The sequence below is a fragment of the Aulonocara sp. 'chitande type north' Nkhata Bay genome, linkage group LG5 (assembly GCF_057382095.1).
Source record: "Aulonocara sp. 'chitande type north' Nkhata Bay isolate Kocher_YH1m ecotype deep benthic linkage group LG5, A_spYH_male_GT1.1, whole genome shotgun sequence".
In the NCBI taxonomy this organism is placed as follows: domain Eukaryota; kingdom Metazoa; phylum Chordata; class Actinopteri; order Cichliformes; family Cichlidae; genus Aulonocara; species Aulonocara sp. 'chitande type north' Nkhata Bay.
The window spans coordinates 48,400,164-48,419,513 of NC_141348.1; the positions used below are offsets into that span (position 1 = coordinate 48,400,164).

The 19,350-nt window shown below is 40.8% G+C and overlaps 2 protein-coding genes across 2 annotated transcripts in view; both read left to right on the forward strand.

Moving 5' to 3' along the window:
* The window catches only part of LOC147331607 (butyrophilin-like protein 2), a 90,397-nt gene extending 73,166 nt beyond the window's left edge, over positions 1 to 17,231 (forward strand). Inside the window, exons 9-10 of the mRNA XM_086294028.1 lie at positions 6,071 to 6,355; positions 17,076 to 17,231. Coding sequence (XP_086150154.1) covers positions 6,071 to 6,355; positions 17,076 to 17,194 — 404 coding nt within the window. The 3' untranslated portion in view covers positions 17,195 to 17,231. The remainder of the gene's footprint in view (positions 1 to 6,070; positions 6,356 to 17,075) is intronic.
* A 1,089-nt stretch (positions 17,232 to 18,320) lies between these two features.
* The window catches only part of LOC147331608 (butyrophilin subfamily 2 member A2-like), a 55,734-nt gene continuing 54,704 nt past the window's right edge, over positions 18,321 to 19,350 (forward strand). The window contains exon 1 of the mRNA XM_086294030.1: positions 18,321 to 18,396. Coding sequence (XP_086150156.1) covers positions 18,321 to 18,396 — 76 coding nt within the window. The remainder of the gene's footprint in view (positions 18,397 to 19,350) is intronic.

Consider the following 19,350-nt stretch of genomic DNA (forward strand, 5'->3'; position numbering starts at 1 on the left):
TATAGCTTTTATTTTGGAAAGAGCCATTTCTCTGTAATAAACTCTCTTTTCCAAAGATGAGTGATTCCTCAATCAGATAGATTTATTATTTTATCACTTTGTTGTTTCAGCAACATTAAATTTAAAAACTGTACTTTTGAGTTAAAATATATATAATTTTAATAAATGACAAATTAAAAAGGCATGAACATTTTTTTTGTATCGAAAAAATATCGAACCGTGAATTTTGTGTATTGTTGCACCCCAATACAAATATAATAATGTATGCACATATGTGAATTGCATATATGTACAATATGGAGTGCATAAGTGTCCAAGTTCTATGAAGTGTTCAGCAGTCTGATGGCCTGATGGAAGAAGCTGTCTCTCAGTCTGCTGTTTCGGGACCGGATGCTGCAGAACCTACTGCCTGATGGAAGTAGTCTGAACAGTTTATGGCTGGGGTGACTGGAGTCCTTGATGATCCTCCCCCCTTTCCTCAGGCACCACTTCTTGTAGATGTCCTGGAGGGAGGGAAGCTCACCTCCAATTATCCGTTCAGAACACCTCACCACTCTCTGAAGAGCTTTGCGGTTGTAAGTGGTGCTGTTGCCATACCAGGTGGTGATGCATCCAGCGAGGATGCTCTCAATGGCACAGCGGTAGAAGGTCCTGCGGGGACTCACGCCAGATCTCTTCAGTCTGATGAGAAAGAAGAGGCGCTGCTGCACATATGAACTCACATATGAACTGACCATGTGAGATCCTCAGCCTGATGTACACCTAGGAAACGGAAGCTGCTCACTCTCTGCACAGCAGCACCGTTGATGGTGATGGGGGTGTGTACTTCTCTGCACCTCCGGAAGTCCACTATCAACTCCTTTGTCTTTGCGACGTTGAGTGTGAGATGGTTGTCTTGACACCAGTGGGTCAGGGCGCTGACCTCCTCCCTGTAAGCCGTCTCATCACCTTTCGTGACAAGACCCACCACTGTTGTGTCGTCCGCAAACTTCACAATGATGTCGGAGTTGTTAGTGGCTGTGCAGTCGTAGGTGTAGAGTGAGTACAGGAGAGGGCTCAGTACACACCCCTGTGGAGCACCAGTGTTCAGTGTGATGGGGGATGAGGTGATGCTGCCCAGTCTGACCACCTGGCGTCTGTCAGACAGGAAGCTAAGGATCCAGCTGCAGAGGGAGCTGCTCAGTCCTAGATCCTGCAGTTTCCTGTCCAATTTCAAGGGAACGATGGTATTGAATGCTAAGCTGTAATCTACAAACAGCATCCTCACATACGTGTCTCTCTTCCCCATGTGTGAGAGGGCAGTATGTAGTGTCAGGGCTATGGCATCATCAGTGGACCTGTTGTGGCGGTATGCAAATTGTAGAGGGTCCAGTGAGTCGGGTAGTGCAGAGCAGATGAAGTCCCTGACCAGCCTCTCAAAGCATTTGCTCATGATGGGGGTCAGGGCTACAGGTCGCCAGTTGTTCAGTGATGAGATGGTGGAGGATTTGGGTACAGGGACGATGGTGGCCGTTTTAAAACAGGCTGGGACTACAGACAGAGAGAGGGAAAGGTTGAAGATGTGTGTAAACACTCCAGCCAGCTGAGCCGCGCATGACTTGAGGACACGGCCGGGAATCACGTCAGGATCAGTAGCTTTGCATGCGTTCACCTTTCTGAAGCACTGACGTCATCCACGGTGCGCACACTGTCCAGTCTTGTGGTGTTCGCGGTGTCGAATGTAGCCTAGAATACGTTTAGATCCTCACACAGAGAGGCCGTGGTCTGCCACATACTCCGAGGGTTGTCAAATTGTCGTTCCACCCTGTCCCTATACTCACATTTGGCAGATTTAATTGTCTTCCGGAGTTGGTAATTTAGGTGTTTGTAGTCTGATGTGTTCATGGAGGCAAAAGCAGTTTTCCTTGCCACCAGTGTTGTGTGAACATCACTGTTAATCCTATGTGGGAGGAAGTCAGAGTTTAAAAGTGAGAAGTGTTCATCTTTCTTGATAGCAACTTTAGTGTTAAGCTAACCATACCTTGTGTCCTAATGTTGTCTCTGACAGAACCTTCCGTAAAACCATGTTGCTGTTAGTTTTACTTTTTATGAGGAATTTGTGAGGTTCTGGGATTGAATCGTTTTCTAACATACATTTAATAAATCAGTCAGTCTAAAGACCAATTACGATAATTTTAGGTTATCATCAGAAAAGAGCACACAAATTGTTTTTAATTGAAAGTAATTGAGAGCAGTGACACATCAAACTGTTATTTACATTTTATTTAGCTTAACAAATACAAACATTTCTTTGTAGAGTTGCTGAAGCAAGCCTTCAGATTCAGGATACTTTATATTCTTTCTGAGCCAATAAAGGTGGTGTTATATGGAGCGCCAGGACTGCCATAATGAATTAATTAAATACACCATTAAATAATTAATGAAATGTGGCAATAATTAATTAAAATCGGAATTAATTAATTAAATAAATAGTTATGACACATGTAATTAATTAATTATTGACACATTTAATTAATTATTTATGTATTTCACATTTTAATTAATTATTGACACATTTAATTAATTATTTATGTATTTCACATTTAATTAATTATTGACACATTTAATTAATTATTGACACATTTAATTAATTATTTATGTATTTCACATTTTAATTAATTATTGACACATTTAATTAATTATTGACACATTTAATTAATTATTTAATGATATATTTATTTATTTCATTTTGGCAGTCCTGGCGCCTGGCTCTCATCTTGAAATAATTTTATCTGTCAGCCTCACCCATCAAACGCAGGGGGCGGGGTTAACGCTGCCCATGCAGCTTCTCTAACATTTGATTGGTTGCCGTGCAAAGTAAGTCAAAACAGGTCGATCCTAGATAATCGATTGCTTGTGTAGACTTGGGGCAGCCAGTTATCCCAGAATGCAGATCAAATCACAGGCAGCAACGGTGGTGGTGTAGTTTTAAAATACCCCGTTTTTCTGTCACCAGCTACACTTTTAACAGTGTTTTAGCCGCGAATGTCGCGCCGTAATCTTCACGTCTGGTCAGGTTGTCAACATAGAACATGTTTGCAAAAGTGCTCAGATGTTTTCAGAGATTTCACTAGCTCTGCTAACAGTTAGCATGCAGAGTGCACCCAGGGGGTTACGTTAACCGGTTTGTTTACATATTCCACTCTCCGTGTTCCACATGTTGCATTCGCAGATTCTCATTTTCACCGAACGATCGTCTCTTTCCGCCTGGTCTTGTGTCTCTGTGCTTCTGTAACATAAAGAACGAGCTGACATTTTTCTCACGAAACCAGCGATCAGCTCAGCAGACCCTCAGTTTACCTGCATGCATCCTCCTCCTCATCTGTCAGCTGTTTAACACCTGCTGCTAATTCAAGAAACACGCCTACGTTACCTGGTGATAGTCACAGTTTGACTGGGCAGCCGGTACTCGATATAACGCAATGTCAGCGCATTTTTCTGCACAAGATAAGTAAATATAGTGTTTTCCCCGAGCGCAGAGCTGCTGGAGCTTGTTTCCTTACAGAGCACTTTATAGGCGAACAGCTTCATCAGCGGCTGATGTCCAATCACCGGCACACAGCTTTGAAACCTCAGCTGAGTTTTAGCTCTCAGTGGTTAAACGCTGGACTTCATTCACTCAGGTTCTGTCTGTCGGGTCACGTTTACTTCGCTGTTTTATTTACAACTGAGCAAATCGGTTTGGCTGAGGTTAAAGTTACGTTTCATAACTGCATAGTTTCACAGACGTTTAATGGTTCACTGGCACATGTGTTAGACTGAACTATCATCTAAATATCATCTGTTTTTTAATAGTTATTCAACTGTATTCTAAGCACCAGCTGTCTGTTAGAATGTGATTTTTTTTTTTTCTCTCTCTGTTGGCAGAGGTATAAAAATGCGCAGGAAAATCTGACATGCATGGCGAACTTCACCGACGATATTTAGGGAGGAATAAACACACATCAAACATAAATGAACCATTTGCCTGTCTCCATAATTGAGAGCATTTTCTCTTCTTATGTCAACACTCTCTCTCTCTTTGTTTTTGTTTTTTTTGCTTTTTCGGTCATGTTATGTTTACCTGTCAAAGGCTTGTTACAAACTATGAAACACATCGTGCAGACTTCTGGATGTTAGAAGAAAACTAATACTGCTCATGAATGAGACTAAAGGCAGGAAGGTGTCCTTTAAAACTAAACATGTTAATAGGACCTCCCTATTTATATCATAGTTTATGATATAGCACGTGTATTTCAGTAATAGCCTGCTGATTTCAGTGTAGTGAACAGTCGCACAGCTCACGTGGGCGTTATCTGTGATACTCCTTAACTATAATTTATCCAAGTTAACTTCAGTTAACCATTCAGACAGTGCTTTTGCAATGAAAAACATAAACACCCATGCTGCCGGGAGGTTTCCTCAGTGCCAGCTGTTAACATTATAGCTGCTTATGCAGTAACCATGGTAACCACGGACTCTGAGCGGCTGGATCGACGGAGGTCAGACAACAATTTTACATGTATGATCTTAAAACAGGACACAGCCACTATACGTGCTGGCCTCATATCAAATGTGAAGGCAGACTGAGTCTATGTTTGACGTTTTTTATATCTAATCTTCCTTTTCAAACATTTAAACAGCAGCGAGTCTGCAGCTGAGGGAATACAAATTCAAATTGTCGGAACAGGTTTGCTCATTTCTTGGATTCATTTGGTGATTTATTAAATGTATAACTGTTATTCTAATCTGCTGCTGAGTCTCTTACACTTTTCTTTATGCTGTATATTTTCACGTCTCTGGAATAGTTGGAAGTTAAATAGTCAGCTGAGAAACTTTGTGTTAACTCATGGAGCTGAGGATATCGTGGATGTGCTGACCTCGCTGCGTGGTGTACAGAGCGAGGTCAGCATGATTAATATTCACAATAAAAATATTAGCCGAACATCATGAAGTCTGTATGTGTTTCATAGTGTCGAACAACCTTTGTACAGTTAAAGCCAGCAGTTACTACATGACGGAAACACCAACGTTATCTTTTTTATGCGTTGATACACAGGTCACGCTGATTACTGAACAAAAACCCAAAGATCAGATGTTAAACAGATTTATTTGCTCTCTCTCCTCCTTAAACATGTTTTTAATGTTAGTTATAATTCAGAATTGGCGACTGAAACACGTAGGACACATAAGAACATCAGGAAATAAAACACCGATAAATATAACCTCAGTAAAAGAAGTCAGCGGGGGTTACTACAGCTGTGTACCGGGGCCTGCGCTTTGTCGGTGGGATTGCTTGCGAGGCGAGCGGGTCTATCCCACGCTTTGCCGTGAGACTGGGCAGACATCTCCGAAATCATCGAAACACTTTTGCAAAGAGGCTGTATCTTGACAAACCGACCAGACACATGAAGATTAAACCACTACATTCTCGGCTAAAAAAATATTAAAACGGTATTTGGTAACACACAAACAGGGTTTTTCAAAGTTCAGTTCTGTTAGCTTCCACATGCCGGTTGTTGTGTGCTAGAAACAATGGCCACCAGGCCAAAGCAATGGTTTTGACTCGATCAGCGTTAACCCCGCCCCCTGAGTTTGATGGGTGAGGCTGACAGATAAAATTATTTCAAGATGAGAGCCAGGCGCCAGGACTGCCAAAATGAAATAAATAAATATATCATTAAATAATTAATTAAATGTGTCAATAAATAATTAATTAAATGTGTCAATAATTAATTAATTAAATGTGTCAATAATTAATTAATTAAATGTGTCAATAATTAATTAAAATGTCAAATACATAAATAATTAATTAAATGTGTCAATAATTAATTAATTACATGTGTCAATAATTAATTAATTACATGTGTCAATAATTAATTAATTACATGTGTCATAACTATTTATTTAATTAAATTCCAATTTTAATTAATTATTGCCACATTTAATTAATTATTTAATGGTGTATTTAATTAATTCATTATGGCAGTCCTGGCGCTCCATAGTGTTAAAGAATGACAGAGGGATTGACACAGCCTTATTGTGTTCACAGGTGCAGCTCCGAAGCCGTTTGTTGGGATCCTGAACATCACCAAGGATGGGGTGCAGCTGAAGTGTGAGGTCAGAGGAGCTTCTCCAAAGCCTAAAGTAGAGTGGAGGGACAGCGATGGAAACATCCTTCCTGCTGAGGAGCCACAGGTGTCACACACAGGAGAGCGCTATGACATCACCCTCCTCACCACGGTGACCAGGACAAACACAAACGTCTTCCACTGTGTAGCCACGCAGGAGGAGATCAGCCATGTGACTGAGGATAAGCTCTACGTCCCTTACTGTGGTAAGATTTGGGTTTTTTGGCATTTTACTGAACAAATAATTGTAATTGTTGTATCTGACAAAATGATTAGAAGAACCTACTTTCTAAGTAACTTATAGGTTTACCCACTTGGGAGAAATTATACACTTTTACTGGACCACAGCAAATATTGATTTGATGTTCCCTTTTTAACATTAGAGCTGATAAGGGGGTTATTTTGACCCTTTTGGGATTTAAACATTGTGTAACTCTGTTATATTAAAACCTCCTCATCTTCTATTTTGTTTCCTAAAGCAGGCTTATTCATTATATATTGAATTTTGCTGTGTGTAGGATTAAAAGGAAAAACACATGACTGTGTTCACCTGGAACTGCCAAGGACAACATTTTTACCCCATAGAAATTAATGTAAAACTACTACTGTGGCATGCTGGGTTGCCTAACACAATTGTTTATGCACATTTTGACATGAAGGCTGCTATAACGTGAGCCAACGCTGTCTATATGAAATTGATAACTAAAAAAAAGATAGAGGACTGTAGTTAGGTAAAAGATGAATACTGACTGTTGGGCTAAGGATGGGACTTTGAGCAGAGCCAGAGCAGGAAGGGTCTGACTGAATGTGTGAAGAAGGCTTGGTTCCTTTGCAGAGCTTATGGGAAACCATACCCAAACTGAATAGAGTCCAGAGTGCAGAGAAGTAGTCTGAGCAATAAAAAGCACCAAGTTTTTTTAAATGGACTAATGATGAGGTGGAGTTGTTGCTGCGAATAACACAAAAGTACAAAGTTGCAAAAGCGATTGAGAATTAAAGAATTTGAAGAAAAGCCATCTGGAGCATGTACAGACTGATATTAATAATTAATAGGGCTGTCAAAACTGAGAGCAAACAAAACTGCTGTATAACGCCCTCCGCTATCTTTGTTTAATTGATCACATGACTAAAATGTGTCATCGTTTTCGAAAAAGCTCTGGGTTCGCTGTCCACACTGCGACGCTAAAACGGCGTTTTCAAATGTATCCGCTTTGGAGAGCATTTTCAAAACTCTTTTCCTTTCTTTGACCAAAAACACTGTGTCAGTGTGGACGGAAGGCCAAAATGGAGAGGAAGAAGAGTTTTAAAAAAATCTCAGTTTTCGGTAATTCTAAACGCAGTTTTCTTGTAAAACAAAGGGGGGCCTAGCAAAAAAAGTTTGGGAACCACTGTGCTAAGTCATGTGTTGTAGTGGATCAAATCTTATTTCACTCAGTGGCATGCAAATCTGTCCGTAATGGGGTTTTTTTTTTTCTAGATTTTTATTAAAATTATCAGAAGATTGTGTTGTAAGGTGAGAATCCCCTAGTTTTTGTTTTTTTTCAGAGGATTTCAAGTTTCAAAGATTTTGGGAGCATTGAGCTTTTATTTATATATATTACAAATACAAATTTAAGTTTATTTATGCTTTGTTGTTTCTGTTGAGCTTCATTCACCCTCAGTTTCATCTTTTTTCTTAGCATGACACAAGGTTTTTGTAATGTCTTTCAGAAAAACTGTTCCAAGACACATCTGGACAAGTTATCACTGGATGGTTGGCTGGATGGTTTATTGGATTGCTAACTTTTTCTTTAGTTCTGACTGTGCTTGTGGCTACAAGGACTATCTCAGTACGCTCTAACAAAGGTAAGTTAAATTAATTGGGTAATAATTAGGGGTGGGTTTATAAAAATCGATTTCCTGATTCAAATTAATTTTAATTTGAATAAATGGCCTGTATTTGTATAGCGCTTTACTAGTCCCTAAGGACCCTTGTTGTGGAAGTTTTCCATTAAATAAAGCCTGCAGACAAGCGGTGAGCGGTAGCTAACATTCTTTAATCAAAACACAAAGAACAGACAACCAAGCTTGGTGGAGAGCCTGCATGACCGCGGGACAGACGGTCAGCAGAGTCTCACTGAGCCCAGCATGGCTCTCAGTTAAATACCTTCTTCAGGAACAAAAAGCAGTACACAGCTGTTTCACACCTTAAGGTTCACACTCCCTTGCTGCCTCCCAGAGTCCTCAAAGAGACAAAAGATTCTTCCTGTGGAGTTTTCTGCTTCCCCCCAACTTCCTTACTAGACCCCCACCATCTGTCTTACTGTATGAGTGTGAGACATGTTAAAATCCAGTGGCATAGGTTTAGCCCCAGGTTTTCTTCAACTCCTGACAAAGAAATCACTGAGCCACTTAAACCCAGAGACAGACTTGCTTTCAGTCATTTTCTATCTTTAAATGTGAATGAGATTAAAATGATTTTGGAATTGCAAATAATTTCTGTAAAAGATCTAAAAGTTAAATTTATGTCTTTCAGGTTTTCTTGGGAACAGGAAAAGTCCCTCAGAGGAGCAATCAACACCATATTCTGGGCACCAGGGTCTACATAATGGTTCGGTGGTTTGATTCCCAGGTGCTTTACACTGTTCATAGGCAAACTACTGAAGCCCAGAGAGAGAGAGAGTGTGTGTGTGTGTGTGTGTGTGTGTGTGTGTGTGTGTGTGTGTGTGTGTGTGTGTTAGAAAGCACTGTGTACATAGATGAAGGCACACACAAATTGTCGTGTGTGCAAGTAAATGGTCTTCACCAGTAACACCAGAAATTAAAAAAGGATGGGTGGATTAGCTTGGTTAGGCTGATTAAAGTAAAACCCCTAAAAACAATCAAGGATCAAATGAATGATAAAATAAAGCAGGTGTGCAGCACAGTTAACCCTCTAAAGTTTAACCTCTTCCAACATCTGCAGTTCTCTAACTCCTGAACCAATTGTTCAATTGAAAGAATTCCAGTGTTTCCCAAGTTATCCTTTTTTACCCCTAGGAAATAAAAAGCTTGCTGATGAGAAATATGATGAAAATGATTGATCAATGAAGTAAACACTAGGGGTGCAACGATACACAAAATTCACGGTTCGGTTCGATACTTTGGTGTCACTGTTCGATATTTTTTCGATACAAAAAAATTTTCATGCCTTTTTAATTTGTCATTTATTAAAATTATAAATATATATTTTAACTCAAAAGTACAGTTTTTAAATTTAATGTTGCTGAAACAACAAAGCGATAAAATAATAAATCTATCTGATTGAGGAATCACTCATCTTTGGAAAAGAGTTTATTACAGAGAAATGGCTCTTTCCAAAATAAAAGCTATACTATACGCTTCTTCTGGGCTATATTCTCAGCAGCATATTAAACATATCAGGTCCCCATAAGGAGAATCCTGTGCTAACGGCTGTCTAAATGACTCGGGTAAAGTTTGTAGCATGCGTGCTTGTTGTTTTTGTCTGCTTCCACTTGTCTTTGCACTAGGATGCTGTCGGCGTAAATGTGCAGTCATATTCGTTGTGTTCCCACTAGTGCTGTCAGCGTTAATCTGAAATGACGTTAACGCCACAACACGACAAATCTCCGTTAACGAGCTACCGCGGATCGCCCCGTGCGTGGGGCTGGACGGCCAACATGTTAACGAGCTAACTGCGCTAACGCACTAGTTCCCACCCATGTGGGTGTTTAAAAAAGGAAGAAAAAAAATAAAGAATAGCAAAGTAAGGATTTAGTTACAAATCATGAATTGTCACCGTTTTTTATGCACTGCCTGAAGCAGGGTCTTGTGTTATGCTATGCTTTGGAGAACTGTAAAGGGAACACTGATAATGTTGATACCTTTAAGACAAATTCAAATTCAAATTCAAATTTTTATTTGTCACGTACACAGTCATACACAGTACGATATGTAGTGAAATGCTTGGACAACTGCTCGTGACCTAAAGAAAACAAAAAAGGAAAAGGCTATGAATAAGATAGGAAATAAATATGAAAAATTAAAAAGTGTAAATTTAACTAGGAAGGAATAGAATATAAATTAAGGTTAAAAATGAAATAACTGTACAACACAAATTAGAATGAAGGGTAAATTTAACTGGGAAGAATAAGATAAAATATATAAATTAAAGTTGAAAATAAAATAACTGTACAACAAAATACACAATATAGAACTATATAAGAATGTATAAAGAAATCTAAATATAAATAAATATATACACAATAACAGCAACTGTACAAGTATTAACCGGAAATGAAGAATATAGTGACCAGTGTTGTGCAAAACCAAAGTCCAGAAAGTCCAGTGTGTGTGTAAGAACTGTATGTGTGGGTCAGTACTGTGTGGTGGTGTGATTGAGAGACCGTATCGCCTGCGGGAAGAAGCTCCTCCTCAGTCTCTCTGTGTTGGTCTTCAGGGAGCGGAATCGCTTTCCTGACCTCAGCAGAGAGAACAGTCTGTTGTTGGGATGGCTGAGGTCCTTCACCATCTTCCTGGCCTTGGTCCAGCACCGCCTGCTGTAGATTGAGTGCAGGTCAGGGAGCTCGGAGCGGATGGTGCGCTCAGCTGACCGCACAACCCTCTGTAGAGCTCGTCTGTCCTGCATGGTGCTGTTCCCGAACCAGGTTAAGATGTTTCCCGCCAGGATGCTCTCTATGGTGCACGAGTAAAAGTTCCTGAGCACCTTGGAGGGCAGTTGGAAGTCTCTCAAGCGTCTGAGGTGGTAGAGACGCTGTCGGGCCTTTTTCACCACGGTGTTGATGTGACAGGACCATGACAGGTGAACTCCGAGGTATTTGAAGCTGTCCACTCTCTCCACTGGGCACTCGTTGATGACGGGGGTCTGGTAGTTCCTCTCCTGCTTAGTGCTGAAGTCCACTATCAGCTCCTTTGTCTTACTGACGTTTAGAAGGAGGTTGTTCCTCTGGCACCAGTTCTCCAGATTCCTAATCTCCTTCAGGTAGGCCGTCTCGTTGTTATCAGAGATCAGGCCCACTAAGATCAAACCCAGACTAAGGTTTGATTAAGCGTTCTGCAAGAAATCTTTGTCTTTGTCGGCATTTGTTTCAACAATCAGCTTCCAAGAGTTTGCTGACATTTGTGAAGCCTTATATTAAGGCTAAGTTTAGAAATGTTTTTTACATTTCACTTGTATTGGCCTTTTTTCTTGTGCTTCTTTGTATATATTATGCAAACTATGTCATTTTGTATTATATTAAAATGTTTTAATTTTTGTACAGTTAATAATTTTAAATGTGCTGTCCAGCCACTCTTCTTCGATTACTTTTTCAGAATGAAAGTCTTATCACCCCAGAAATATTAGTTTGTTTTTCTTAACTGTATAAGCTTTGATTTCATTGTCATATTTTAGTCAATTTTTAATCTTATTGATAAAAAAAATGTTTGCAAAGTATCAGAAAAGAATTTGAATACCTGTCCTAGATAAAGGAAATAGTACAGCTATGAGAAACAAAAATATTTAAAAGAGTTCATATATGAGGAAAAATAAGAGACCCCACTTTATTTTGGTGGTTTCAGTGGTTGCTCACATATTATTGACATGCAGCCAATAAGCTTATTTTTCAAAATGTTTTTTACTAAACCACATTTCTTGTATATTTTTGAAAATAAAATATGGATCTTTTGCACCTTTTCAATAAAAATATTTTTGTAAATAATTGCTTGGTTTTGTACAGAAGTAATGCTTATTATGAAACCATATTACCTTCAAATTGGACTGTCCATCATTGCATCTCTTCACTCTCCAACATCTTCAATTTCAGCTTCTTGTGGATGCACCTGTAGATGGAGCACTGAGCCCTGATGGAGAGTTTTGCAGTGTGAAACAGCAAAAGTCAAGATAAAAGGAAGAGGGTTGTACAGCAAAGTGAGAAAATCCTTACAGAAGTAACTGTTGTTAATCTGCCATTATCACAGAAGAAACAGAAAAAGTAGTGGGTTTTGAATTTAATCTTCATTCTCCCTCCACACTGAATGACCTTTATTACAGCCGCTGGGTAACAACAAAGATGACGTTAACATCAACTGTGGAACACCGCAGAAACAAAAGGACAGACAGGAAAAAGATAAGATAAGATGACCTTTATTAGTACCACAGGTGGGAAATTTGTTTCGTTACAGCAAAAGTTATGTAGCAGAAATTAGACGAAACTGGAATAGAATAAAATACTATATACAATAGAATAAAATAGAATACAACTTTGTCAGAAAAAAAAAAAAAGAATTGCGCTTGTAGCAGTCTTATTGCACATGTGTGGGTTTGTGTGTGTTTGATCAGTTGGAGTCTTTGTTGTAGAGTCTGACAGCAGTGGAAAGGACAGACCTGCGAAATCTCTCCGTGGGTGCCGCAGCCACTGAAGGAGCTGCTCAGTGCTGTCACAGTCTGCTGCATGGGGTGGGAGATGTTGTCCAACAGGGATGACAGCTTAGCCACCATCCTCCTGTCACTCACCACCTCCACTGGGTCCAGAGGGCATCCTAGAACAGAGCTGGCCCTTCCGATCAGCCTGTTCAGTCTCTTCCTGTCCCCAGCAGACCACACCGTAAAAGATGGCTGAGGCCACAACAGAGTCATTGAAGGAGTGGATGTAGAGGATGACACTAACAGAAAGACAAAATAAATAAAATGAAAATAAATATTTTTTTCTCAAACAGTAATGTACCTTTAAGGTGATTTTAGTTTAGAGGCGCTGCCCATCTTTAATAATTGCAGTTTACTTAGTAGTTTTTTTTTACCACAGGATGGGAGTCTGTGTGGAGGCTGACAGGTGAGATTACAGTAAACACTGGAGGAACTTTCACTGCTGGAGACTAAAAATCATTTTGGACTGTAAAGATGATTAAGGCTGTTTTCCAGGTGCTTCAGGCCTTTGTTCTCTGAATGCTACATGAGCATGCATGACCTTTTTCATAGACAGTAAAGGTGCGCCATCCTGTGGTACAAATTGGTATTGCCCAAACTCTGGCTATAGATAAATAATTCACTTTCAACTCACTGCACACACAGTTATTTATTTTTTAAATAACATGATTGCGTCAAACCTGGAGACAGAAGAACAACCTAATGAAAAATTAAATGTTTTCGTTTTTATTGAACAGTTTTGAATTTTAAGAAGTCTTGTTGTTGAACCTCATACAAAGTGTACACTTGCTGGCCACATTATTAGGGCTACCTGCTGAACTAGGGTTAGTTCATGCAAATATCTAATCAGCCAGTCACATGGCATGCAACTCAATGCAGCTAGGCATGTCCATGGTCAAGATGACCTGCTGAATTTCACACCAACCAGAATGAGGAAGAAAAATGATTTAAGCACCTTTGAATGTTACACGGTCTTTGATGTCAGAAGAGAATTGCTTCAAGCTGATAGGAAGGCAACAAAAAGTCAAATAACCTATTGCTACAACCAAAGTATGCAGAAGAGCATCTCTGAACATCAGAACTTGAAGAAGACGCACTACAGCAGCAGAAGACCACTCAGAGTGTCACTCCTGTCAGCTAAGAACAGAAAACTGAGACTGCAATTCACACACACTTACCAAAACTGGACAATAGAAAGTTGCCAATACACTGCCTTGACTGATGAGGCTCAGTTTCTGCTGTCATATTTGAATACTCAGGTGAAAATCTGGTGGAAACAACATGAAAGCATGGATACAGGCTGCAATGTATCACCAGTTCAGTATTTGAGTTCAGTACTATTTATAGTAAATAGTCAATAGTAAATATTGACTATGTCCTTCCCTTTATGACCACAGTTTACCAAATGTGTAAATAACTGGAAGAAGTCATTAAAAGAGAAGTGCACACTGAATAACACACTATATTACGCAGACAAGATAACGACCACATCACAAAGCTCAAATATTCTCAGACTGATTTGTTGAACATCACAATATTAACTGAGCTCAAGTGGCTTTCACAGTCACCTGATCTCAGTCCAACAGTGCACCTTTATGATAAGTTGGAACAAGAGATTCTCATAATAAATGTTTAGATGAAAAATCTGCAGCAGCTGTGTGATGCTTTCATATCAATATGGACTAAAATCTCTGAGGAACCTTTCCAGCAGCTCTTTGAATCTGTGCCATGAAGAATTTAAACAGCAGTGAAGGTAAAGGGGGGTCCAACCTGGTAATAGCAAGGCGTACCTAATGAATTCTATGTTGCCATGGTGATGTGCACCAGTGAAAAGGGAACCTCCTTCATAACACTGAAAGCCACAGATCGTTCCTCCTAATACAGGTTCATGGTGTCGCTCACGCTGTAGCTTCCAGGTCAGGAAGACTGAAACAGCTCAGAGTCAACAGGAGAGAAACGAGTTCAGACCTCGAAGGCTTTAATCTGTAATCTGTGGTTCTTACAGCGAGAGCTGGAGCCAGGACGTGTGTTCACATGTTTCATGGAACTCTGAGGAAGGACCGGCGCTGAAACATGTCTGTTTTCTTCTTACTGACCTTTTATATTAAACACTTTATGCCTGTAAGTGTGAGTGCTGAAGTTCTCACTTATGAGTTTGCATTTATGTCGTTATGCACTCATTAATTTATTTACCTGGATTGTTGAACATGTTGATGTTTTTTATGCAAAGCTTAACAGAACTAACACACACACACACACACACACACACACACACACACACACACACACACACACACACACACACGCTCCTCCCACTCATGACTGAGGCTTGTTTCCTAAACTTACTCGACCAGAGTATCCGCTGCTGAGCGTCAGTAGCGTGATCGACGCAGCACAGAGGAACGTTTTTACTCCGCGTCATGTTTTCTTCTGTTTTTAAGGCAAAAACTCTGCAGCTTTTATTTTTGTGTCTCTTTCTTCTGACTGTGACTGCAGTAACAACAGGACATGAAAACGGTAAGAACACTAATGCTGAGACAGTAAAGCTCTTCTACTGATTCATTACAGCATCTTCCTCATAGTCAATATCATCATTTTTACAGGCCTTACAGTTTTCAAAGTTTCTTTAAAGAAGCAAAAACATATTTACCGTAAATGTAGATGTATCCAAAAATGGTGAATTATCCCTTTAATATTGGTGTTCCTTTATTTTCCCCACTAATTTTTAGATGGTTCAGAACTGTCAGTGATGAGGCAAACAACAACTAGACAAAAGATATAAGTGTTGAGTGTTTCCTCACTGCAGTCATCACTTTACCCAGCTGTCCTGTCACAGGGATGGAGCGGAGACAAACACTGGAATATGTGCTAAACAACAATGAAGGAGATATAATTACTGCTTCAACCAAATTCAATTATTAAATCACCACGATGTTGGTGTGAAAACTTAATAAAGATAATAAAGACTTTTCTTTCTACCAGATATCACTAAGAATTGGTCTTCTGGTATTAAAGACAGAAGAAATCATTGGACAAATCGCAGGTTAATGATGATGTCACAGGTTCTGCTCAGCGCACTTCAGTTTAACAGCCTTCTACTCTGCAGAGGAAGGAGAGTGACAGATTATCTTCCAGTGCTGCTCTTTGTTATCGTGATAAGAGAAGAAGGAGTTCAGGCACGTTGGCTCATCAGAGGAAGCTCAAACACAGCAGCTGGTCTCTGAGTGGACTCTTCATCCTTTTCTGGGAACCATGATCTCAGACTCAGATATGCTCATTTTTATTACCATCACTCAACGTGGCTCCAAACCACCTCAGGGTGAGTTAATGCCTGATGATGTAATAAAGAACCACAGAGAGGTCACTAAACCAGAAACGACCCTAAAATTCTGTCCATAGAACTTATGTTTAATATGGTAAATGGCCTGCATTTGTATAGCGCTTTACTCAGTCCCTAAGGACCCCAAAGCGCTTCACACTACATTCAGTCATTCACCCATTCACACACACATTCACACACTGGCAATAGCAAGCTACATTGTAGCCACAGCTGCCCTGGGGCACACTGACAGAGGCGAGGCTGCCGGACACAGGCGCCACCGGGCCCTCTGACCACCACCAGTAGGCAAACATGGCGTTAGTATCTTGCCCAAGGATATTTGGCATGCAGCCGGGAGGCAGCCTGGGATCAAACCACCAACCTTCTGATTAGTGGCTGACCTGCTCTGCCACCTGAGCTACAGCCACCCCGTAACGGGGTGAGAAACAAAGGGCAATACTGGTGGAGTCTACCTCTCACTGGGAACAAGTCTGACTTACTGATGATACTGACCTGGCTCTCAGTGTGACTGTACAGGGATGGAATAGGCTTGAATAACAGGAAGATATCCTGTAACCCAAATAGCTCCTTTTAAATGGAACCACCTTCCTCCAGTCTGCCGGTCCGGCACCCTCCCCGGTTTCCATGCACTGTTGCGGAGGCGTGTCAACCAAGACACCCCCACAGCATGCAGAGCCTGCATCTGAGGATGAAGCTCATCCACCCCCAGAGTCCTGCAACCTGACTGACCTCACCCCTGATTGATGGATGAGTGTGAATGCTTAAACATCACCCTCCTTGTGCTGTAGCTTCATGCTGTGTTCACAGGTGCAGCTCCGAAGCCGTTTGTTGGGATCCTGAACATCACGGAGTACAGGGTGCAGCTGAGGTGTGAGGTCAGAGGTGCGTCTCCGAAGCCTAGAGTGGAGTGGAGGGACAGCCATGGAAACATCCTTCCTGCTGAGCAGCCACAGGTGTCACACAGAGACGGCCGCTATGACATCACCCTCCTCACCACGGTGACCAGGACAAACACCAACATCTTCCACTGTGTAGCCACACAGGAGGAGATCGGCCATGTGACTGAAGAAGAGATCCACGTTCCAGGTGAGGCCACAGACTCTGATTTGATTGCTAAAGGTTGTAATTAGTGTGTTTACAAACATATATCTTTGTAACAGCAGGCTTCTGTAATGTGTTTCAGATCAGCTGTTCGAGTCCTGCGATGGAGTCGGTGTGATCGTTTCTGTATTTGCTTCTGGATTCTCTGTCGCTGTGTTTGCGTCTCTGTTGCTGTTCTCAGCTTGTATTAAATGTTGTTGATAACAGACAGCAGATACTTTCATCTGCCTTTTTTATTCTCTGCTCTTCTGTTTCCTCTGGTTTTAAGGCTGATATGTTATTTATTCCAACATTGTATTTATGAAAAATAAAGTTGGGTAAGTGAAGACTGAGTGGATAATGTGGATATGGATGTGGATAAGGTTTTAAAACATGCTAAACTGCTTTAAAAGTGTTTAAACATCATGGTTCACATTGAAACACATTCATGTTTTTATACCGACTGCATTAAAAATTAGTCTCTGCTCATTGTTGTGTTGAATCCTGATATCAGAGCTGTATTTATAATGGCCAGATGCAGAGTGGTGGACTGATCCCCAGTGGCTAAAACTGGTTTTTGGTATATGAATATCACCTCTCTGATTGGGAGGGAGCCTAACAGATACCAAACGACTCACGGACCGGTACCGGTCCGAGGCCCGGGGGTTGGGGACCGCTGATTAAGAGGACCCGAGGGAAGCTCGGAAAGCTAAGCAGAAGTTATTTGGAGAGGAGAGTGACTGCCGTTGGTTGAAAAGAGAGGTAAAAAAACTTCAGTGCTGTGGAAAATTTATGGGTTCGCGGAGTCAGACGTGGATCAAGTAGACACAGTGTGTAAACTTTGCTACAGTGTCGTAGCTGCACCACAGAGCAACACTGCAAAGTTCACTAAACATAGATGTTTACATTTTAGGTTAGATAGGTTAATCGGATAATCCAAATTGCCACTAGGTGTGAATGTGAGTGCGAATGGTTGTCTGTCTCTGTGTGTTAGCCCTGCGACAGATTGGCGACCTGTCCAGGGTGTACCCCGCCTCTCGCCCTATAACAGCTGGGATAGACTCCAGCGTCCCCCGCGACCCTGAAAAGGATAAGCGGAAGCGAATGGATGGATGGATGCCATCTCTGCTCATTAATCTTTCTCCTGTCAGCGTTTTTGTGTAACTGTCGCTGTTAAACAAGTTCAATCTAAAAGGTGCTGATGTTGCGACATATCACACCGGAAGTGCAGTAATGGTTTACTGCTTTAAGAGAATAGAAACTCAAAGTGTTTTGGAGTGCGTCAGTGCGGGAGGAGGAGTGGCTCCGAGCTCCTGTAACCTTTGATCCTCAGAGGGTTTCTGCAGACATGGAGCTTCTAGCACTTCTGTTTCCGAGCTTCTGTTTACTGACTTTGTCCGGACTGATGTTTGCTGCTGAATCCGGTAAGAAACTCATTGATTTAGAGCATAGTTGGACTGGCCATCGGGCATATGCCCGGTGGGCCGATGGTAATTTTTCGTTTTAAATGGGCCGATGTTTTGTTGTTTGTAACCGAGGACAAGGGATGAGTAAACGGGGCAAAGAAATAATTGATCATTTATTTATTACATGAGTTAAACATACAAATTCCCAGTCGTTTCCAGACAGGACTTACAACACATCCTGCTGATATCCCAGCTGCACATGAGACTTACCACACAAACTGCGAAATAACACTGCAACCCGTCACACCCCGCTTAGCGACACTGCAATCGTGGCACACACTGCAAACAATTCGGGTCTCAGCGCAGCTGGGAATCAGTGCTATGTATGGCCTGTGATCTGAGAGATAAAGGGAAGTGGCACAAACAATTAAAAAACAAAAAACAAAAGAGAGGTTAGTCCGCCCTTACAAAACTTACTCTCAATCAATAACCGCCTCTATGGCTGGACGGACTAACCAAAACAAAATTACAAATCAATCAAAAGAACAAAAAAAAAAAAAAAAGGACAGCAGAGACAGCACAGCTGAAAAACAAACAACATTATCAATTAAAATATTACCCAATAAAATAGCAATTTTATAAAACCATTCAAAATCATGAAGCTAAAACAAACACTCAATATACCTACAATATTGATCAGTTTCCCTGCGAGCAGTCGATCTAGGGCTTGATCAATTCTTCTATTAAAATTCGTGGTCACACTAAAAAAGTCCAATGACACATTAAAAATAGGCACATGCAATAGCAAAAGATCCAAACAAAAATGGCAAAAATCTCTTACCGACAGTATACCCACTCGCACCTGAGTGAATTAATTGCCTCTGGTTTTTTCCACAGAAGAGCGCTGACTTCACCCCACACACCCACTACCTTTTCACAGCTCTTCAGCCAATCACCTGGCAGAGAGCAACA